The sequence below is a fragment of the Acinonyx jubatus genome, chromosome B2, assembly GCF_027475565.1.
Source record: "Acinonyx jubatus isolate Ajub_Pintada_27869175 chromosome B2, VMU_Ajub_asm_v1.0, whole genome shotgun sequence".
Taxonomy (NCBI): domain Eukaryota; kingdom Metazoa; phylum Chordata; class Mammalia; order Carnivora; family Felidae; genus Acinonyx; species Acinonyx jubatus.
The window spans coordinates 8,086,240-8,109,414 of NC_069385.1; the positions used below are offsets into that span (position 1 = coordinate 8,086,240).

Sequence of the window (23,175 nt, forward strand, 5' to 3'; positions counted from 1 at the left end):
AGTGACATTCTCCTAATCTCCACTCAGTTACCCACGGGAATTTAAAAACTGAACAGAAAAAGCACGGAAGATGGATCGATGTCCCCGAATTCTCGGTTACAGAACACTGGGCACCTTCAACCGTTCACTGTCACGACGACCACAGCTGGATAAAAGATGCTGGGTACCCAAGGCGGGGCGGGGGGGGGGGGGGGGGGGCCGGGGGTCGGTGAGCTGCAGTGGAACTCGTGACAGAACCGGGGTCCCCCGGGCTGCGGGCAGCCCCAGGCGTCAGGCAGGCACTTCTCAGAGGCCACACGTGCCCAGCCCCAGACTCACCACCTGCTCGCAGGCCAGAGGCGTGTGCCAGGAAAAGAAGAGTGTGCACGTCTGCTTGTCGAGAGAAATAAGCATGGGCCGGTTGGTGGGCCCGGCCTCAGGCCTGCACACAAAGCTGATGACGCTCTTGTAGGTGAGGCCGGATTTGGACGGGCAGGGCGACCCGTCCTCGTACACCAGCTGTAAGACCTGGTCCACGTACGTCAGCCTCTTGCTCGCCTTGCCCACGCTGATCCTGGTCTGCCCAAAGCAGGCCCCTGCACCGGACGCAGAGGGGGAGGAAAAACACACCATTAGGGATTCAGATGACCGGCCTTCCGAGGACCGCTTTCTGCAAATGCAGATGGTTAAATCGGAGCTAACGCTCAGAATTCTGAGCGTCCAATGTGGTTTCGACAGGTGTCACGTCTCTAACATATTGTCACGTGGCCACGCGTTTCCCCCACGTGAGCAGACTGTTACGGCAGAGAAGGTGATCGACCTTTGGATCTACTCCTCTCTTCTGGCACAGGAGTGCAGAGGTCGGGACAACCTCCGGGCAGGGACAGCCGGGCCACAGTGGGAGGCCGCGGCACTTACCCACGCCAGGAGAGCAGTTCTCGTTCTCCCCGCACACGCTGATGTACACGAGCCCCTTCTCGCTGTATGCGGCCGTGTACCCGGATTTGCCACTTAAAGAGCTCAGGTCAAACAGATGTCCTACGAGGGAGAGAGGGGACGGACGCAGTGACGCCAGGTCGCGTGGACTCAGGAGGCCCGCTGCCAGCATCCTCACACACACATCACGGTGGCCATCGGGGCTTCTGACGTCTCTCCAGGAGTCCCCTCCGCCCCCCTCCTCAATCACAGACGTGGCCCTAAAAGTGCCCCTGGCCAGCTAGGCTAGATCATGAGGCTGCAGTCCCCAAGTTTATGGGATGGCTCCTCTTGACCCAGAAGCCAGCGGCTCCACAGCCTCCCCCTCCTCCCCCCGGGCTGGGCCACAGCAGCCAGTAGGGCTGTGGTGGGATGCGGGGGGACCTGATGGCACCCCTCCCGCTGCCAATGAACCCACACCTCTCTGGGGCCCAGGCACGGACATTCAGTCGAGGTCTCCTAGCTGTCCCCACGTTACCACTGGAAGGTTAACAAGGAGACTGACTCTGACAAATCCGCAAGCCTCCAGCTGGTGTGACTGGCACCCTGGGAAACAGGAGTCACGGACCACAGCATGGCTCTCAGGGAGAGGGGCTGATCTCCTCACCGAAGGAGAGCTCCGAGTAGACCCGGGGGGGGGGGGGGGGGGGGGGGGGCAGACGCCAACGGGTACGCACACGACAGAATGCGGCTGCCCAAGGCTGTCTGGCTCCCCGGCTTCAGGTTGGGTCCCCCACTATGGGGCACGGGTGACTGGCAGTGTCCCTCATTGTGGGGGTGGGTGACTGTCAGCATCCCTCCCTGTGGGGGTAGGTGACTGACAGGTGGTGTCCCTCCTGATGGGGGTAGGTGACAAGCGGCATCCCTCCCTGTGGGGGCAGGTGACTGACAGGCGGCGTCCCTCCCTGTGGGGGGGTTGGTGACTGGCGGTGTCTTTCCCTGTGGGGGCAGGTGACTGACGGGCGGCGTCCCTCCCTGTGGGGGGGGTTGGTGACTGGCGGTGTCCCTCCCTGTGGGGGTAGGTGACTGACGGGCGGCGTCCCTCACTGTGGGGGGGTTGGTAACTGGCGGTGTCCCTCTCTGTGGAGGTAGGTGACTGACAGGCGGTGTCCCTCCCTGTGGGGGTAGGTGACTGATGGGTGGTGTCCCTCCCGATGGGGGTAGGTGACAAGCGGCATCCCTCCCTGTGGGGGTAGGTGACTAACAGGTGGTGTCCCTCCTGATGGGGGTAGGTGACAAGCGGCATCCCTCCCTGTGGGGGGGTTGGTGACTGGCGGTGTCCCTCCCTATGGGGGTAGGTGACTGACGGGCGGCATCCCTCCCTGTGTGGGTAGGTGACTGACGGGTGGCGTCCCTCCCCGTGTGGGTAGGTGACCGAAGGGTGGCGTCCCTCCATGTCGGGGTAGGTGACTGACAGGCAGTGTCCCTCCCTGTGTGGGTAGGTGACCGAAGGGTGGCGTCCCTCCCTGTGGGGGTAGGTGACCCACTGGCAGCGTCCCTCCGTGTGGGGGTAGGTGACCAACGGGCAGCGTCCTTCCCTGTGGGGGTAGGTGACAAGCAGCATCCCTCCCTGTGGGGGGTTGGTGACTGGCGCGTCCCTCCCTGTAGGGGTAGGTGACTGACGGGGGGCGGTGACCGACGGGAGGCGTCCCTCCCTGTGGGGGCGGGTGACCGACGGGCGGCGTCCCTCCCTGTGGGGGCGGATGGCCGACGGGCGGCGTCCCTCCCTGTGGGGGTGGGTGGCCGACGGGTGGCGTCCCTCACCTGTGGCAGGGTTGGTGACCTGGCAGTTGTCGTGCACATTGCTCCTCACAGGACAGGCGGCGGCTGTGGGCCAGGAGAAGGTGTACTCACAGTCCTCCACCGCGCTGATGAACATGGGCCTGGAGTTCTGCGAGCAAAGGACAGAGCGTTGCCAACAGGGCAGGTTTTCTACAGGACGTCAACCTATGCCAAGCAGCAGCTTCTCCGCAGCACCACGCAGGACGCACGGCAGCGTCTGCGTGGGGTGAGGGCACATTTCGGAAAGCCGAGGGTGGAGACCCGTTCCGGGTGTTTCACCAGGGGCTTAACACGTGCAGAGCAGGTGAGACGGACCCAGGGCTGGAAATCTGCTAGGGCGCCCATGGACACTTCCCCACAGCTCGGGCTGGGAAGGAGGGGCGGAGGCCTCGGCGGGCGAGGAGGCCTGCAGGGCTCCGGTGCGTCAGGAAAGAGTAAATAGCTGATAACATTGTGAAAAACAAAGGACCTCAAAATCTGCTACTGGAGGCAAAAAGCCCGCCAAAGAATGAGCCATTTATTCTACCAACCCTCCGCGCATCCCAACGCTTCTGCCACCTGGCCACAGCCCACGTGCAGCACAGGGCACGGCCTGGGCCACCGCGTGCACAGCCCCTCGCGGGCCACCCCCGCGTCCCCACCCCGCGTCCATCGGCTCTCTTCTCTGCCCTGAGCCTCTGCCCGGTTACAGAGCTGAGAGTATCTATCGGGGCCCGGGGGTCCAGCCCCAGTGGCTCACGTGCCTAGTTTCCTGAGGAGGAAGCCTCGGCTGCTGCTCCCTTAAGAGGGCCGACCTCTGGCTCCTGGGGCTCCCTGGGCTCCTCCTATCGCTGCCGGCCAAACAGCTGAGAGAGCGGGCGCCCTGTCCTAACAAGGAGTGTGCTGGTCCCGCCTGTCCTTATTCCTAAACTGTCTACAACCCTAGTCTCACACAACAGCACACGGGGCTTCATCTTGAGCTCACGAGTGGAGACGTTCCCGTGGCGAGAAACAGTCCCAAGAAACCGTTCATTCAGCCCACACCTGCTTACCTACACACAGCAGCCCATCGGAGACGGGCACGGTCGGCAGAAACGAGGCCGTCCCCCCTCTGCCGTGCCCCTACCGCACCCCGGCAACGACGCGTGGCACCCTCTTACCTCCTCCAGCTCACTTCGGTTTGGCAAGATGGGAATAGCTCACGTTATTAATGGGTAAACAGCTTAGGATGGTTAAGTAATCAAGCAAGTTGCACAGGCAGGAAGCGGGCGAGCTGCCCTGAACAGAGTTTGTCCAACCTTCTGCTTCTCCCGAGCCACGTCCGTGAAGACACAGGGCGGGCTCTCGAATACTAGTTTTCTCCACAGCCTTTGGGGGACCTTTGGGGAACCACACTTTAAACAGAACCAACCAACTCTGAAACTAGAAATGCCAGGTCAGGCATGCCAGAAGCCAGAGAAGAGAGGTGCCCCACGAGCCGCAGGGCTGGGGCAGGGCTGTTGTGCGGGGGCAGCCTGGGCCCTCTGTTCACATCCCAAGGGCAACAAGACAGTCTCAGTGGCCCTTGGATTCACACTGCCCGCAGAGCACCAGGGACTGAGAAAGCCGTGTCACTTACGACTTGGCTCTCACTGCAGGTGAATCGGATGGTGGTCGACTTTTTCCGAATCTGGTCTGGACACAAGTCCCCATCAACGTACTTCAGGATGGTGCTGCCGTCTTTCCACTGTGGCCCGTCCCTCACCCGGCCAAGGTTCACGGGCTTGGAGCTACCCAGGAGACACACGGCCGCTTCTGGAGGGCATGGCTCTGTGAGACAAGACACAGGCAAGAGTTACCTCCCGTGATTCTCCCGTCTAGAATTTATCAGGCAGGTAACGTCAGACATGCCACGTATTTGAAGCTAACGGTGACTCCAGAATAGCTCTTTCTCTTTCATGTAAGTGACACGACAGTGATATCACAGGACTTCTCAGTTAAATGCTGTTTTACCATAGATGGAATGGGGGAGGCATGGGGTGCAGGGAGATTCCAAGGTTCAACAGCCTAAGTTATTTCTGAACCCCAAATACGATGCAGCTGAACTACCTACATGAAGCCAACAGAACATTTTTGACAGCCGGCACTCATATACCATCTTTAAGAGTTACCAAGAACTCTGCCAATTTCCCGGTCCCCAAAATGTCTGTGCCATCTGCCCAGGTAAAGAACTAGTCCCACTTCCTGGACTGGGAGCCACACAAAGTGAGAAGGGGACCCATGGCCTTAGATGTAAGGACCACCCACCCACATTCCTCTCAAGAAACACAGAAAGCACACACCCGATCTCCATTTCACACCCTGTGTCTCCTACCCCGCTAGGAAATATCCGCCACCATGACCATCTCCACCTACCTCTAACCCTTCACGATCAAACAAAATTACAGTGTTCCCAGCAGAGTCTCCAATGCTGATTTATCCTGGACCACCCCAGGGATCAGTCATTAGCCCTTAAATAATTCCTCCTGCCACCCCATGGCCAAAGCACTTGCGTGATGTCAAGGGGGGATGCACTTTCAAAGACTCCTGCTCCCACTTGATCTTCCCCCAAACTGACCACAGGCCAACAGCCCACCAAGAGTCCTCTCTCACCCGAGCCAGCCTGGGGAGACAGAGACTTGCAAACGTTGATGAGGTAGTGCTCAGTGGCCCCTGTCCTCGTGACGGCTTCCCAGTTGTCACTGTACCTTGCCAGCGACGAGAGGTCGAAGGTGTTGCCAGCCCCGTCTCTGGAGGGAAGAGAGCACTGCCATTAGGCTCACGTGTATTCAGGGTGCGCACTGAGCACTCGGTCTGGAAAGGACCAAGGATCCAAGGTGCAGTCTATGGCTGACGTCCCAGGACTCCGATCTCACCCCGGGACAGAACTTCACCCTGGACCTCTCCCACCACCTTGTTCAGCAAAAGTCTGTATTCACCCAGAAAAGAGCAGAGACCAAGCCTGAGAAGTGCTCCCCACGCTCAAGCCAGTGAGAGGACAAGAGCAAAGAGCAGGCCACTCAGAGCTCCCTCGGGGCCAGCTACCTGCTGTTGGACCCCGAGGAGACCAACGGCCACTGAAATAAAAATGAACTGGTGTCGACGCTTCTCGGGCTGAACGTTTACTTACTACACAAATCCCAAACAGAACCGTTACTGAGGGCCAGCCCCACACCGGTGAGGTGTTAATGGTGAGCAAGACACATGCTCTGTCCCTGGGACACACCAAGTCTGGGTGAAGACAGAGATGCGGTCACAGATGGCACTTGACGAGGACTCAGGAGATAAGAGAATGGAAGCATTCATTCATTCGTTCACAAGACAGGTGCTAAAACTGAGGGTACTGTACTGAGCAAAATGGATGAAAACCACCTGTCTTATGACACAGAAATTACCAGTAGAAGGAAAACACGATAAATAGAATTAAAAAAAAATTTTTTTTTAAGTACACAATATATCAGATGGCAATTAAAGCCGAAGAGAAAAATGAGGCAGGGAAGGGCGATGTGAGGTTTGGGGCCGGTGGCAGAGAAAGACTGAGGTTTTAGATAGCACGGTCAGAGAAAACCTTATTGACAAGGTGACCTCCTTTTACACACGTTTGCGCTCCTATAAATTCATTACAATATGCACGTATAAACTTCCATTTTAACCGGCGATTCCATTTTCCTTTGATTTCATTAATTCCCTTAAAAATTGTGCATTGGGGCAGCTGGGTGGCTCAGCTGGTTGAGCGTCTAGCTCTTGGTTTCAGCTCAGGCCACGATCTCACAGTGCGTGGGACCAAGCCCCGCGTTGGGCTCTACACTAACAACACATAGCCTGCCTGGGATTCTCTCTCTCTGCCCCTCCCACGCTCATGCACTCTCGCTCTTTCAAAATAAACAAAAAAATAATAAAAATAAAAACTGAGCATAAATATATTTGGTGGGAAAGGTTTCATGCACAAAAATAAGACTCTTTGTACACAAATCTCAGAAAGCAGAAAACAGTCTCCAGTGGCACAAAGAGAATAGCTGAATGAATTAGGCCTATCAGAAGGATAGTTCACGCCCATTAGAAATGAGAAATGCAGGGGCGCCTGGGTGGCTCAGTCGGTTGAGCATCCGACTTCAGCTCAGGTCACGATCTCGCGGTCCGTGAGTTCAAGACCCGCGTCGGGCTCTGGGCTAATGGCTCGGAGCCTGGAGCCTGCTTCCGATTCTGTGTCTCCCTCTCTCTCTGCCCCTCCCCCATTCATGCTCTGTCTCTCTCTGTCTCAAAAATAAATAAACGTTAAAAAAAAAAAAAATTAAAAAAAAAAAACGAGAAATGCATTTGTTTCACGTGAAAATGCTTAAGAAACATTAGCTGGAAAAGGTAACATTACAAAACAAATTCTGATTCAAAGTTGCTAAACACATATTACTGAATGTATGCTTTCCCATATTACTAAAACTTAAAAAGTTGTCATTTTACCCAGATAAAAGGAGAGAACACAACAAAACAGGGAAGGAAAACATGGAAATGACTACACTTTCCCCTAGGGCTGGATGCTGTAAGTCTGTGACCCTTTACAGGTGGATCATCACAGAGCAGAAGTGACAGCACGTCCCCCAACCGTTGAGAACCACAGATGAAACCTCCAGGGACGGGACACAAGATGCCTATTTTGCAATAGTTCCAAGGGCAACCGCTGAAATGCACACACAATAGAGGCCTCTACTTCACCTCAGGAGCTGCCAGTCACCCAGTCCCAGGAGCCACAGGCGACAGAGATCAAAAGAGCCACTGACAGCCCCTGAGAACCTGCTGTCTGGGCACCCCCCGACTGTCTCCAACGCCCCGGCCTCTGCACCTCCGCCCTTGTCCTCTCCACGCCTTCTCCCCGCCACATAAGCAGCGTGCCAGGGTGGAGCACAGGCCAGGTGACGTCCCGCTCACTCTATTCCACTCACACCGTGAATCATGCAAGGTTTTTCTTCTGTTCCAATCACAACCACTTCCCTGTACGCATCTTAGCACAAAATGATCACTGAAACCCAAAGCTGTGAAGGGTTCAGGAGTTAACGTGATCCAAGTACTTGTTTGAATATGAAGAAACGAAGGCTTGGAGAAACCACCTAAGCCAACACCCTGTCCCGACCATGAACTGTTAAAACTGCGCGCAGTTCACCAGCCCGTCCAAAGGAGTCAAGAGATGCACGGACTTACTTGAATGAACACTCGGTCACGTCAAAAGGTGCGCAGGCATATTGCGTTCGCCACTCGAACACGTAGGAGCAATCCGAGGTCTCCCTGAGAAATACCGGCTGGAAAAGGGAAGAGCGACATATATGTCACGTGGGACACTTCACGTAGTTTATCACACTTTGAATCTTCAGAATGGAAATAGTAAAGGAGGTGATGTCCGTTAAAATCCATACACGCTGATCAAGGTTTCGACCCATCTTCCGTAACTACTGCATTTGCGGTCAGCTGACCAGGGGCCTCTGAAACGCCGGAGCGGAGGCATCTCTCGAAGAGCGGGGCAGCCACGCCCGTGGGCCGTGACCACACTCACCCTCTGCGTGCTACGGTCGCAGTAGAAGAAGATGGTTGTGGAGCGCTGGTACACCTTGTGGCAAGTGTCCCCCCCGGTGTAGTTCATTTTCAACAAGCCATTCTCGTAAGTCAGCTTCTGAGTGAGGAGGCCTGTTCGGAAATGACCAGATTAAAACAAGGTTCGGGGCCCAAAGTCTCCCAGCCACGTCACGTCCCCCAAATAAATCGCCACAAGAGCACGTGTGTCTGGCCTCCCAGCACCGGAGCCTACTCCCTGCCCCACTGCCCCGCAGGAGGAATAAAACCCGGCCTCCTCTTGTCCATGGTTACAGTGTTCTGGTCTCATGGTGGGCACAAGCAGCACAGGCTCTCATCACTAAGAGGATGGCCCTAGGGGCTGCCCATGCACTCACCACCACGTCGCATACTTCTTCTTCTTCTTTTTTTTATGATTTGAGAGCGAGCAAGCGTGTAAGCAGAGGAGAGGCAGAGAGGGGGTGACAGAGGATATGAAGAGGCTGACAGAACAGAGCCCTATATGGGGCTTGAACTCACAAGTGACACCATGATCTGAAGTCGGACATTCAACCGACTGAGCCACCCAGGCGCCCCAGCTACTCCTATTTAAAAGTTCTCAAACTAGTATTACTTGCCCAGCTGCTGAGACGGCATCATGACCAACGGCCTACCCTGTAAGTTATAGCCACACCCTATACTGAATGCATCTCCGCTAACTTGATTCTAGAAAGTACTGGCTACTTCAGCGTGCCCCTGGGTTGAAATAAAGAATCGACAGCTGGAATTGCTAAGTAAGAACAAAATAAGCTCTAGCGACATCTGTCACGATGCATTCTGCTTAAGAAAATCAAGTGAAATCAGAAACGTGAATATTTCACCCAAAGGCAGCTTTCTTCCTACTCTGGAAAGAAGAAACCTTCAGCATGAACCTTAATATGCGATTCCATTCTTGCACAAAAGCATAAGAAAAACCCACGGTACCTGCCACTTTGTGAAATCCCAGGGCTCCCCGCTTTTCCTGACACGATGAGATCACCTTGGACTTGTCATCCGTGGAGCAGACGTCTGAGGACAGCTTTCCACAGACCCGGAAATAATAGGTGTACTCCCCAGCACTCACGACCGTGTCATTGACGGCCAGAGGCTTCAGGTCGTACAAGTTGCCGTGTCTCGGGTCCTTCACCTCACAGTTGTCTCCTTCAAGAACACACGGGAAGCGAAGGACCACTTCAGTTCCACACGCACTCACCCTCTCGGGCAAAAAGTCTTACAATTTTTAATCACGTGAATACGGTCTTAAAATAAGCATTAAATGCCATTTCCACATCATCCCATCGTGCTTGTAACATTACACAAACTGCCTGTCAAACAGCGTTCTAGAAAAGCCTGGGTCACAGGGTGAAGGTCCACTTAATCACACAAAACCTCAAGTTTCGGTTCTCACAGGTGAGAAGCCAATAAGCCGTCACTCCGAGTAGGTGAGGGAAGATGTCCCCGGTAAAGGTGGCAAGGCAGTGGAGTAAAAAACTCTAGGATAAGAAATTATCCATCTACTAACAAGCATCTCACGACCGTGCGTGTGGCCATCACTACGGAGTTTTGTACCCAGATGCTGGCTGGAATGTCTGCCCCTTCATCCCTTTGCAGCATCAGTGAGCCGGGCCCCAGGTCTTACCTTCCACTCTGACGACAGGACAGGCTTCCACCGTTCTCCAGACGAACACGTACTCACAATCATCCAGAAGCTGAAATGTTGGTGATCCCTATAACAGAAACCAACAACTTCTGTTTTTATCTTTTTTTTAAGCCAAAGATAGCCACAATTAATATCCAACCTTCAATCTCCGTGAGAAAAATACATGAGCCTTATTAAACGTGTTAAGACCCAGAAAAAAACAGTATGTTCTAGTCAAATGCTGCTGAAGGCCTACAACCCATGAAAACACAGCCAAGGGTGAAATCAGAGAGAAGGTTCAGAGGGTGAAGGGAAACAGGAAATGGAGCCACTGACAAGCAGGCCCAGTCCTCACTGACGAGCTCACGCACCGAAGTCTGAGCACACTCGAACATTATCCTGGTCGAGAAGCGCTGGTTCCCACACCTGTCGCCATTGACGTAGACGATACTCAGAGACCCGTTGGCTGCGGCCTGAGGGCTGATCTGTACCACGCCCAGGTTCTGGCTATTGTCTTCTGATACCAGGCAAGACCCCACTGCGCTGCCTGCAAGAGCCGGGAGTTCGTCCGTCTGGGGCGGGGGACAGCAGGAAGGTAGATGCGACTCGAGTCAAATGCTCACTACTCACCATGACATTCAGGAATATAAGGGAGGGGAGTGCAAACGCTCAAATAGAAAGTTCTCTTTCTCCCATCCGCGGAGGTGTCTACAGCCGCCCAGGGCTTCCTGACTTGGCTTAAGCCGCTCAGATCGTACTCGTTTCCAGCGAGGTCTGAAATACACGGAAACACACGAGCTACCCCTGCTCTCTTGCCAGCGTTAGCACACCGGCACACTGAAGACCGATGATGCACGAACTTGACGTCGTTACTAAGGAATCAGAAGGGCCCAGGAAGCTACAAGTCTCTTCCTACAGACACATACACTGGCTCTGGCCCTCGGAACTGCCCTTCACAACAAAGTACCACTGACGTGGAGGTGCAGGGACCCCGCAAAGCACAAGGCGTCCTGGGGACACTGCTCAGCTCACAGAGCTTTAATGCCTTTTAGGTCCTCAAGTAAGAAGCTTTCTTCCCCTGCGTTTTCTTCTGTTCTTGAGCAGCTTCTGATTACAAAACATAGCTTAAAACTCTTAATTATATACCCAGGTTCTCTTTCAGAGAAACACCGCAAGTGTGGGTATCAAAGAAGCACAGAACACAAACATGCTGCCTATAAAACACACCACACACGCACACGTGATTACACTTACGCACACATACACACACCCTTGATCCTGGTCCTCTCGGCCTTACCCGTGACCTGGCAATCCACTGGAGAAGGGACACAGGCCAGTGCGGTCTCAAACTCAAAGAAAGTATCTCGGATTCCCCGGCCAGAGTCAATGTCCTGATGCAAGAACTTGGGGATTCCTGGGTAGGCATCATCGTTGCAAACAAAGCGGATGATAAAAGCATCAGCAGTCCCTGGGGAACAAGGGAGGCCAGGTTTTAAGAAACAGAGCAACAGGACAATGCCCCCACTGGGAACAAACCTCACAGCCACCCTCTAAAATGATGACATCACAGCACTGGGTCTGTCTCAAGGGGGCTGATGTCAACTACAGAGTGGCCGTGTTCACTGCCACAGTGACCCACACGACAATGGGTTTACAGGGTGAGCCTGACAGTCCTGCGGTCTCATATTCTAGAAAATATGCACATGCAACATCCTTTCCTCAACCCCAACGCTAGCTAACATCACCGGCTTATTCAACACCACTCGCTAAGTTCCTTCCACACGCAGGAGTAAAGAACCAGAAGCGATCCCTGCCCTCCTAGGAGCTTACACTCCAGCCCGGCAGCCCCAACACGAAGCACATGGAATGCAGTCTAGGGCTCGCCAGACGGCGGGAAGTTCATGGAAGGAAAATGCAGCAGGCCCAGACATGAGAGACCCCCAGGTGGTGGGGGTTTTAAGGAGGGGGCTGGCCTCACTGGGAAAGGGACACCTGAGCTGATACCCGAAGAAGGTGAAGAAAGGGACCCCAGGGCTATCTTAAGGGGGGAGCACCTTGGGCAGGGGCAAGAGCAGAGACAGAAGCTCAGGAGGGGAGGGTGGGTGAGAGGAAGTCTCAATGGTTTCAGAAGCAGGAGGTCAGCAGGACTGAGCAAGAAGGGGGGGATCCCGTCCCGCAGCCTCTGTGACAGCACTGGCCTCTAGTCCGGGCGCAAGTGGCTGGGAATGGCACGATCTAAACACTTGAACCACCACTCTGTTGAACACAGAGCGCTCGGGGGTGGAGGGCGGGCGAGGGAAAAAACAGGACGACCACCAAAGGGCTCCTGCAGCGAGGGGGACCGAGGAAGCGTGCAGGCTCAGCGGCCGCAATGGGTGAAGACCCCACAGCCACCAGCACGTCATCTCCTGCAGCCATCCACAGAGGTGGCAGGTAATGTCATCATCCCCATCTGTGACAGGAGGAGACCGAAGCAAAGAGGCTACACGACAAGCCTGAGGTCACACGGCTTTACATCCCAGAACCGCCAAGGGGCCTAACGTTAGGAGCCTGGGGGAAGGACAGGCACAGGGACCGTCAACAGTGTGGTCCCGACACTTAACAGGATCACACGCGAGGGGCCTGGCAGAGCACAGAGGACTCGAGTGTGCGACGCCATGGCCCAGAGGCTGGAGGGCAGGGGAGTGCTGCATGGTCGCGTACCCTACACGCTCAGGAGGTTCACAGACACGCACAGAGCCACCAGGACACGCGTTAGTGGCAAAATAACCTGGTTCTGAGCTCACCTGTGGAAGGGTAAAGAGGCCCCTTGTAGGTCAGCGTTATAAAGCCCTCGGTGGACAGCTGGAGGGTTTTCTCGAGTCCAACCCGCCTTTCTGGCTTCAGATTCTTCAGGTCTATTGTCTCGGTTTCCGCCTCACAGCCAGAGGCTGGTTTTCCATCGAAGGTGCCACAGGCTGGCATTGTGCCACACACGTTGAACTGCAGGCCGGACAGCAAGAGCCACACGCGTTAACACAGGCCATGTAACTCAGCACAAACAAGAGCCCTGGCAACTCAAACCCTGAGAGGCTAACTAGTTAGTATTCAAGTTACCAATTTACACGTTTGGGCACTTAAATCCAGAAGTTAGTACACAATGCAGAATTCAAAATCCAAATGGCAACACGCATAAACTGCTTCTAGGGAATAATAAACACATATTTATTTACACAGCCCCGTATCTCTAAATGCCGAAGATGCATTACATAGAACAATGCCCCATCTACAAGAGGGAACATATACGTAGAGCAGACTATGACACCATTTTCAATATTAGAGAAACTGTGTAGAGTTGAAATGTCAGTTACAAGGAACCAGGAGCAAACATCCCCTATACTTCCTAAAGACACCGGTATCATTCTATCATGCAAATGAAGCTAAATATGTTCTGTGGTACGAAGACGCAGAAAGGAAAGACTTCTCTACATCTGTTAAGTGTTCACGGACAACGTGCACAAAATCAAGGTCAGCTTTTCTTAAAAGACCAAAGCTTCCTACTCGGGAAACGGCCCATCGGGACTACAGCCAACGCAGGTGCTCAGCAGCCGTGCGGGCCGTGCGCGGGAGGCCGTGGTTAACGAAATTTGGATGTAGGTTCCCTTTCCTTTCCGTGGACTTGCCTGCAAGTGAACCACAGAGCTGAGAGAAGCTTGGGCTTGCTCTGCCAGGCTGTGGGCACCGGCTGTCCTGCGGGCCTGCATCTGTAGGCCCCTCTGATCGGGGGTGTTCAGGCACCCTCGGAGATGTCGGCAGCTTCAGCAGCGTGGGGAGGCCGCTGGGCATATCCGGGGGCCACCGAGCCCGGGAGGACCGGGTGGCAAGGGGACAAAGCCGGGTAGGCGGCTGGTGGGTGGCGATGGCCTAAGCAGATGGTTCTCCTGGTGGCACCCAGGAGCCCAGACACAGCTGGCACCACCCAATGCCCCTGCTAGCGCACACAAGGCAGAGGCTCTCTGGGCTGCTTCTAGTGTGTTCTTTATAAGGGTTACTATCTTCCAGCATGTCCTCTATGTGAGTCGACAACGTTCTTGTCTGCTTCTCACACTTACAGGTGGCCATATACACTCCCACCTATTATAAACCTATTATTAACAGAACCCTGTAGCAGCAGTTTGGGGACTGGGGGTGGGTAGATGACCAGCCAAAGTGCTGCTGAGGGACAAACCCTGTTCGGGTATCCCCCCCAGCCTGTGGGACAAGCTGTATGCTCTTCTACACCGACAAATTCCCCTCTGTGTCAAATTCACGTAAGACATTCTTATCCCAAATTCCTGTTCTCAAAGGGTATTCTCTCCTTCCCATGTGGCTGTGCTGCAAAAATTTAAACAAATATATCTATGTACACATATACATATACACAAGCTAACATATATATACATGTATATACACACACACATATACATATATGCATGTATATATATACACATACGTGTGTGTTCTTTCTTTCCAGCAATGCTTAGTTCATAACAGAACAGCATTACGTGGGGGTTTTCCACCTTGCTGCTCCGGACAGAATACCAGGGCTATCACTGAAGGAAGTGCTCTCAGAAGAATCCAGAATACAGCCACCCCAGGTTGTTTCCCTTTTATAGGGTAACGTAAGTACCATTTCCTCCTGACTGGTGGTTCTGACTCCAGTGGGCATCAGAATCACCTGGCAGCTGGTCAAAAGAAACTGATGAACCCACCCCACAAGAATTTATATTTCTAACAAATTCTGGGGTGACACCAATGCTGCTGGCCCAGGACCACTGCTCTAGACACACAGCAACAGATCAAGAATTTCTTTTCTGAAAAATGTCACCCTCATGTCTGTACTACAGCAGTGAGTAGAAGTTTTACCTCCCTCTCCCCTCAAATCTGGATTCTTTCACCTCTTCCTGGGTAACAGCTGCCATCACACTGCCCTGGACCATTCCTAAAGACACCTGCCACCAGCATGCACCAGCGGCAGATGACTTACACGCACGTTCTCCTTGTTTCAAAGCAAACTAGAAATTCATCATGTAACTCTTACCACAAAAGTCTTTCCAATGCCTAAGAGCACGTATCCTTGGGTATTGTTCAATGGGTTAAGATCAAACACAAACCCACTGTTCGGGTCCCTTATAGAACAGGCCTGCAGAAAACAACAGGGGAAGAGATACATTCAAACCAATCCCACAAGAACACGGCCAATATGGAGCGCCCTCGCAAACCTGTGTGTATGGACCTCACAAAACATGTGCTTCTCCACTGACCTGAAACCCCTGTCAGAAAAGCGGCCCCATGCATCCGTCCGCACCAGCCTCTTCAGATACGGCCCCTGTGGTCTGCCCAGGTGTGATACCAGGCTGACAAATATTAAACTTACCTGAAAGCTCTCAAGGCTACGATATTTACCTAAATAAGGAGACCACCACTGACCCTCAAGGGAAAAGTTAGTTAGAAACCATACATAACCCATAAATAATTTAAAAAAAGAAAAAGAAAAACTTTAGAAAGTTGGTTTAAGTGTTCCTTTTTCTATTTCAGGCATTCACTTAAAGACCATGATAACGGGAGGCATGATGAGGTACCTCACCATCCCTTCTCCTCTAGGAGACGTCATAAACCTTACTCTCCCCCCACATCTTTCTTCTGCACAGTCCGGCAGTTCAGGGGAAGCATCAGGGGTCCCAACCCCAGAGAGCATGACCGAGGACGCAGGGCGGCATCCCGCCATCCCTACCCTTCCCTGGCACCACAGGCCCAGGACCCTGTGGGAACCTTCGTTTAGGTGGGCCTGGGCTCTACTGTGAAAATAGAGCTTTTAGAAGGAGAGGGAAAGGAGGAAGACTGAGCACAAGGAACCCAGCCAGCGCCGTGAAAACAACAGGTCACCAGCTCACGGCTCTGCGGGGGGGGGTGCGGGGGTGGGGGGGGGCCACCCAAGGACAAGAACACAGGCCAAGGCCAAAGAGCAGGATAAGCCAGGACGGCAAAAGGCACGTAGAAGCAACGGCAGTAACAAGGCCAAGATCGGAGCTTGAAAACCGTGAGCATCACATTGAAACAGACAGGCCAGATCCCGCAGATGACAGGACACTGGAACGTTTTAGGTGCTGCAGTGACAACCCCCCACATCTCTACGGTGATGGAGAACCCCCAGAGCCCGCTAGGGTGCCACCACAACACAGAAGGGACAGGGCAATGGAGAAAAAGGAAGGAATCTATAGTAATAGGGGAGTAAAGCCCAGGGTCTGGTTCTCAGCCCAGTATCTGCGAGCCGGGGTCTCCGGGAGAGCAATGCGGGGGGACGCCCAGATGCGTGATGCCAAGGTGTGGGAAATGGAGAAGCCAGGAACAGGTTTGGAAGCACGAGGGAAGGGGTGGGCGCAGAGCGGGGGCACCGGGGTGGGCATATCCAGGAGCAGGGCAGCGAGACAACCCGGGACAGCACGCATACCTGTTTTGTGTCTGTCATGATTTGGATGGGACAGGCGGCCTCTGTGTTCCACAGGAAACTAACCACACACTCCCAACTGAGAGAAAATATGGGATGGGTATTCTGAAAGGTTAAATGCAGAGTAACAGTCAGTATAAGGAGATGGAACTCGATCTCACCAAGGGACTACTAGCCTAGCACATACAAAGCGCTAAAGTCTACTGAACTTAGTTTAATTATGCGTCAGCGACAGACTAGGTGCTCAGTGCGCACTCCCTAATTACAATTTCATGTCCTATTATTCCCACTAAGGACATACTACCTCTCGTGCTCAGATGTCAAGAAGTTTACCCGAGGTCACGTGGCAGTGAATGGCAGAATTGGGGTCCAGATCTGGGTTTAAGTCCACGCTGTTGAAAAACACTCCACACCAAGAGTATGGAATGTAAGAAAGACACAAAAGACCCCGGCGTGGGAGATTTTACTGACAGAAGCTCAGAACTGGGGACCGAGGGTACAGAGGAGCCTGGAAGGGTCACAGGGAGCCTCGCGGGCGCTGTGAGCACTGCCACCGTGTGGGGTCTGGCTGCAAAGTCCTGCTCGACGCGTGAGGGTTCACCGGCTGCCGGTAACTTACAATGTGTGCACTGTCCTGGGTGTGTTTCAGTGAAATGTTGCCCAAACATGTGCCGCACCGCCTCCTGTGGGAGCTCTGCCTCGTTACAGGGAACAGCAGCTTGTGCTGAGAAAGCATTTACCACTGTGCTGTTTTATTAGCATTTCTCAACCGAGCCTCATAATGACCTGGGAACCAGGTTCTGTAATCACCTACCATCTATACACAGGTGAGCAAACAGAGGCACAGAGAGTCAGGACACCTGCCCAGGCTCACAGGAGGACACATTTGGGCACCTGATGGCGGGCGCACACCTTACCCACCAAGCACCCTCTGGCCTGGAAGTGCCCTCCCTCCCCGTCCCCCTCAGCCTCAGCATCTCTAACAGTAAGATAAAAACACATCTGTCCTGGGGCACCTGGGTGGCTCAGGCGTTAAGCGTCTGACTCTCGATCTCACAGTTGGTGGGTTCGAGCCCTGCCTCAGGCTCTGTGCTGACAGTGTGGAGCTTGCTTGGGATTCTCTCCCTGCCCCACCCCCTGTCTCAAAATAAATAAAGTTTTAAAAATCCTTAAAAAAAAAAAAAAAAATCTGTGCCTTCTGCCCTACACTGTGGTTGTGAAAAGGTGCTGCTTTAACGGTGAAAGTTCTGAAAGTTCTGTGGCTTGCAGAACTCTGCGACACGACCTCTGTTCATGGTGTCTGGGGCCCACCGTGTGTACCAAGCCCCACACAAGTACTCAGACATACAGTGACGATGCGAAGCTGCTCTGAAGACTGCAGAACGCTGCCCACATGAGGTGTCACAGGGAAGCTGAAAAACTAAGGATCCCAGAGAACCTTCTGGAACAGTCCAGTATCTCCGTGGGAACAAGAAACCGCAGTGAGAAGGGGAGGTGGGCAAGGCTCCAAGGAGGGAAAACAGACATGCCCAGGAGGTGGCGAGGGCTGGGCTGGGCAGCCAGGAGTTCTTCCTGAGACTGAGGAAGGAAACAGCCAACCCATCCCCGGGCTACTCAAGGAGCACGCTTACAGTTCAGTCATGGAACACCTTGCACGACGTGGGCCCATGCTCGTCCAGCTAGGGATTTCATCCCCTTATCAGAGACCCCTCCTTGACCTCTGAAGAAATCGTCTCTCGGAAAAAAATCACGTGTTGGCAAATGACACTGAGAACTTGGGGTCTGCGAGGCAACTGGAATGTATGTGACAAAGTCCAACAGACTGCTGAGGACTGAACACATTTTGCCGTTCGTTCCAAAGAAACTACAGGAAGCTGGAACAGACCCTTAAAATGTGTACCTGACCCTTTAAGTTATTGGATAACAAACGTGAATTCTATTACCTCCACTGTGCATTCACCTAAGACTTTGAATAATTACTCAAAAAACACGTGACCTAGATATAAATGTAAAACTCCAGGTAAAAAAGCAATTGGATTTGGGATAGCCACGTTCTGGAAATGAGTGCCAGGGATGGCACATAACATCGTGCATGTATCTAATGCCACTGAACCGTATACCTAAAGGTGGTTTAAATGGTACCTTTTATGTTATACGCTTTAAATTTTTTTTTAATGTTTATCTTTATTTTTGAGACAGAGAGAGAGCATGAGTGGGGGAGAGGCAGAGAGAGAGGGAGACACAGAATCCAAAGCAGGCTGCAGGCTCCAAGCTGTGACCATGGAGCCTGATGCAGGGCTTGAACTCTTAAACCTGAGCCGAAGTCAGACGCTCCACCGACTGAGCCACCCAGGCGCCCCAATTATGTTATACATTTTTTACCAACTTTTTTTTTTAGAAAAGCAATTGGGACGGTACATAAGCATCTTTATTTGGGGTTTCTCTTCTATTCTACCCTGGCTAAAGAACTCAGGGCCAAAAGCAATCTCTATCACTTTCTCTACTTCCTAGCCTTAATTTTTTATCCTTGATTGCCCACATTTCACACATATAATCTTCATCATTTATCCGTGAATCAGAGCAGCATCGTGCCCCAGCTTCCTCATCTATGAATGCTGGGGTTTGGGTGAAATTGTCTCAAAGACCCTTTCTGCCGCCAGGATTCTCAGATCACCAGCTGACAAGAAGTAAGAGACAGAATGGAGTCCACACAAGCCAGAGAGAAAACTCCACTCGAGACTCGCTCATCTCCACAAGAGACACGTCAGCTGGTTCTCAGTCACAAAAGACCCAAAGGAGCCAAGGTCGTGGGCAACACACAGTGCCTTACCAGGCTGCCCCTGGAACAGACGAGATGGATCCTGGTGGTGTAGGTGGTGAGCCTCCCGTCGCTGGTGGTGCACGCTGAGCCGTTCACATACTCTAAAAGGAGGCTGCCGCTGTCCTCCACCATGGGACCCGTCTTTGCGACCCCCAAGTTGCTGATGGAGACAGTCTCAGAAAAGGAACCCTGCAAACAAACGTGTCTATTGGGCTTTCCCCTCCAAAGAGAACACAGGACTTCACTACTGGTACATGTGATTCTCGTGTCTGTAAAGTCACCACAGACGCTGAACCATCATTCCAAAGGGATCACGTACCTTTACATACACATATCCCACAGAGATGATGATCTCAAATCCTGAAAACAACTCATGCTGGCAGGTTCTATTTTCCTCATTTTACAAAAAGGGAAAGGAGGTTCAGACGTGCTAAGTGACTTGTCTGAGGATGCCCGGCTAACAGGCATCCAAGGCAGGACTCAACCCTTGTCCACCTGGCCCAGAACCAGGAGCTTCTGGCGCTGCCCTTCCCACCAGCCCCCGCCCCTCGTGTCTCCGCTCCACTGTGGTCTCAGCAGGAGAGCCAACAGGAGACGGTGGACATGTCCATGGATGACCAGAAGCACGGCCAGATTTGAGTGTGGGCCACAAATCCGTGCAGGCAAGTGAGTGAATCTCAAATACAGAACCCGCGAACGAGGAGGACCGACTATCCCCTGAAGTCACTGCTCCAACAAAGCGCGCACACACATATGCACACGTGTGAACACAGCAGGGAACTTCACTCTCGACCACCAGAGTGCGCTCACCAGCTTCCTGGAAAACCCCTCCAAGCGGCCATGTAACATGTGCCAGGAAAAGCCCATTCCCGACGTGCTGTTTTTGAGGAAGCACACGTACATCTTTATTTCAAGATTCGCCATGTCCAAGGAGCACAGGGAAACGTACTGAAACTCTGGCAGTAACTGCATTCAATCGATGATGCAGCACAGCCTGGCGCCCCAAGTGAGAGCTCACGCGTGGATCTGTTCGGCCACGGCAGCTCTCCCAAGCCGGCTTCCCCCTCGTGAGCTTTTAGAAGCAAAACTATTCTTTACAGACATCTACTGGCCTCAAAGACACTTTTGAACTCAGGCTGGACATACCATTAGGAGCGTCCTCTGCCCTGTATGGAGATCAGAGGTCACCAGCACTGGGCATTTCGTGCAGTTCTAAATCTGAACAATGACTCAAGCACGACCACATCGGGGCGGGGTGGGGGGGGGGGTAAGTTTACGCTGGGGCCCCACTCCTGCTCACAGGGCTTCACTTCAGCAGCCAGGCCTACTTTGATCTGGAAGTCCCAAAATAACCACCTCCGCCCACTGAGTCATGTGCTGGGGGCGGCGGGGAAAAAAGACTACTGGGGAGGGCAGGCTCACCTGATCGTTCTTGTATTTCATCTGGCAAGCCGACGCATATCGATCACAGCCCGGCACCGGGTTCAGGGGTCGACACACATTGATGTAGTATTTCCGCCACGTGCTGCGCTCGCCCGCATTGTCCATGGCGTACCAGTTTCCTCCACGACCACCTTCAGATTTTGCCAGGCTAAAATTTCAAAGCAAAATACACGCTTTTAATGCTAACGGATTTCAGCCTGACAATTCATTTCTAAGTGGTTGAAGACACACAGAATGAAACATGCCCTGCCATTCAAACTATGGAATTTAGCTCACCGTGACTCATAACACCCCCGAGTATCTCGACTTTCACTGAAGTCAGTATTCAGCAGACCGTGCACTGCCCCCCTCCCCCGCACCTCTGTACTGACAATCCCTGTTTCAAACCACGCAGCTGAAGACTGAGGCTTTGCTGTGGCAAGGAGCAGTGGATATCACAAAGCCAACCACACCACTGTTAGAATTCTTTCTGTTTAAAACTCTCCATCTTGGTCCTGCACCCCCACAACCTACTTGACTCCCCGTTACCAACTCAGCTACGTGCTCACCAGCAAAGCCTAAGCCAGCTTAGCACTACGCTGGACCCGGGCCAGGGCCAAGGCCAAGGCCAAGGCCAGGCTGACCCTGGCCTCACCTGGAGAGATCATACTGCTCCAGTGTAGAGGGGTCGGTCACCACACACTCCAGGGGCTCCTCCGGGCAGGCGTAACTGGTGTACCACCGGAAGTTGTAGGTAGAGTTGTCTTCCTCCTGGTCACATGACAGGGAGAGACATGGGATGGCAAAGAAAAAAGGGAATGTTATTAAAGCCAGCATTTACAAAATGATGGGCATTTTCCATCGGTAAGAACTATAGGAAAGACGGTCTACTTTGTCCATCTACGTCTGTCTTACTGACATGAAGATCTCCCAGGAATAAATTAAGATGGAAATCTACCCTCTGCTAAGTGGCACTGAGGGCTGATTTTTGATACGAGTTTTGTCCCCAAAGCCAACCGGGTGGTGGGTTACCACTGAGGTACACAGCCCACTGAATGAATAAACAGCTCAGAAAATGAATACTGCCTACGTACCCTGGCAAATCTAAAAGGATTAATTAAAATCACAGGAGATGATGATTTGGCCAGGACACCAGACTAATAATAGCTCTGCGTCTAAATAAAGGGCCCACGATAGGCTCCTGTGTAGGCATCAGGGAGCCAGACGACGTGATGGTTTATCACCAGGAAAGCCCAGAGCTCACACCTCACCTGTGGTTAGAGCCTCATCCCACTCCAGGAAAGTCAGCAGCCCTGTCCCACCCACCGTCTTCCTTTCCCCCACCTCGATGGGACTGCCACTCTCTCCCTCTCGGCTCTCCTCAGTGTTGGACGCCCACACACCGCACAGTTCCTACCTGATACTCAGGGAGACCGACTCCCGCGTCCCGGTCACAAAGGAAGGTGATCAACGTGGCTCTCGGTGTATGCTTTTCGTTGTTATAGGGTGTGCCGTCTCTGTAGTTCAACTGGATCAGCCCGTTGTAATAGGAAAGTTTAGCATTACTCAGTCCCAAGTTCCAAGCCTTGTTATCACTAAAACAAGCAAACAAACGTCTCTCAGAAAGGATACCAAGGCCAGAAGCACTGCAGTGCTGGAACACGGGCGAAACGGCCACCGAGCAGTGTGGTGGCGGCAATGTCCATGCTCCAGGGCTGCAGATCACCAGGGTCTGCGGTGGGGCAGATGGCAGCCCCACCCCCACGCCAGGACCCAGGGCCACGCTCAGCACGCTTGGTTTAACGTACGACGCCTCACCTGAACCGATACCACGCCCAACAGAGAACCGTGTGCTAACTGTCTCACAACCCAGAAATGCAAGCGACTCAGAAGGAATTATGTAAATTCCAAGGGTGTGGCCTGCTCCTCCTTATCCAGGATCTCAACCTCCTAGCATCCTCTGGTGTTTAGGTTTTTACGCCAGGGCTTCTCAGTGTTTACTGTTCCTTGCAAAGCAATGATGTCAGTAGAGAACAAACCTGTCCCTGAATATTTGTTAGTGCAAGATACCTAAGGAAAACCCGTAACTAAAAATAGTTACACTTGCCTTTTTGAAACTTGACAGGCTCCGGAGTCCGGCTGGCAGAAACTCACAGACACCGCACCACAAACATTTATGTAAAAGTCGTACTTCTCGGTCTCAACTTTATAGGCACCATTTTTCTTCATGAGAGGTGATAAATCAAAAGAAAACCCTAAGGAAGAGTAAAAACAATGCCAATATGTAAGGTCAGGTGGACCACAGTCAAGAAGGTCAGCTGGGGGGCGCCTGGGTGGCTCAGTCGGTTAAGTGTCCGACGTCGGCTCAGGTCATGATCTCACGGTTCATGGGTTTAAGCCCCTCTGTGCTGACAGCTCAGAGCCTGGAGCCTGTTTCAGATTCTGTGTCTCCCTCTGTCTCTGCCCCTCCCCTGCTCGCACTCTCCCTCTGTCTCAAAAATAAATAAACATTAAAAA

The 23,175-nt window shown here is 53.0% G+C and overlaps 1 protein-coding gene across 1 annotated transcript in view; it reads right to left on the reverse strand.

Moving 5' to 3' along the window:
- IGF2R (insulin like growth factor 2 receptor) overlaps positions 1-23,175 on the reverse strand; it is a 103,057-nt gene that overhangs the window by 22,072 nt on the left and 57,810 nt on the right. Inside the window, exons 15-34 of the mRNA XM_027056511.2 lie at positions 22,766-22,913; positions 22,076-22,253; positions 21,314-21,429; positions 20,659-20,827; positions 19,246-19,425; positions 16,419-16,520; positions 15,009-15,110; positions 12,736-12,931; positions 11,247-11,417; positions 10,580-10,723; positions 10,321-10,496; positions 9,950-10,037; positions 9,256-9,471; positions 8,276-8,406; positions 7,927-8,024; positions 5,347-5,483; positions 4,334-4,524; positions 2,719-2,845; positions 898-1,017; positions 319-575 (exon numbers count right to left, since the gene is read on the reverse strand). Coding sequence (XP_026912312.2) covers positions 319-575; positions 898-1,017; positions 2,719-2,845; positions 4,334-4,524; positions 5,347-5,483; positions 7,927-8,024; positions 8,276-8,406; positions 9,256-9,471; positions 9,950-10,037; positions 10,321-10,496; positions 10,580-10,723; positions 11,247-11,417; positions 12,736-12,931; positions 15,009-15,110; positions 16,419-16,520; positions 19,246-19,425; positions 20,659-20,827; positions 21,314-21,429; positions 22,076-22,253; positions 22,766-22,913 — 3,047 coding nt within the window. The remainder of the gene's footprint in view (positions 1-318; positions 576-897; positions 1,018-2,718; positions 2,846-4,333; positions 4,525-5,346; positions 5,484-7,926; positions 8,025-8,275; positions 8,407-9,255; positions 9,472-9,949; positions 10,038-10,320; positions 10,497-10,579; positions 10,724-11,246; positions 11,418-12,735; positions 12,932-15,008; positions 15,111-16,418; positions 16,521-19,245; positions 19,426-20,658; positions 20,828-21,313; positions 21,430-22,075; positions 22,254-22,765; positions 22,914-23,175) is intronic.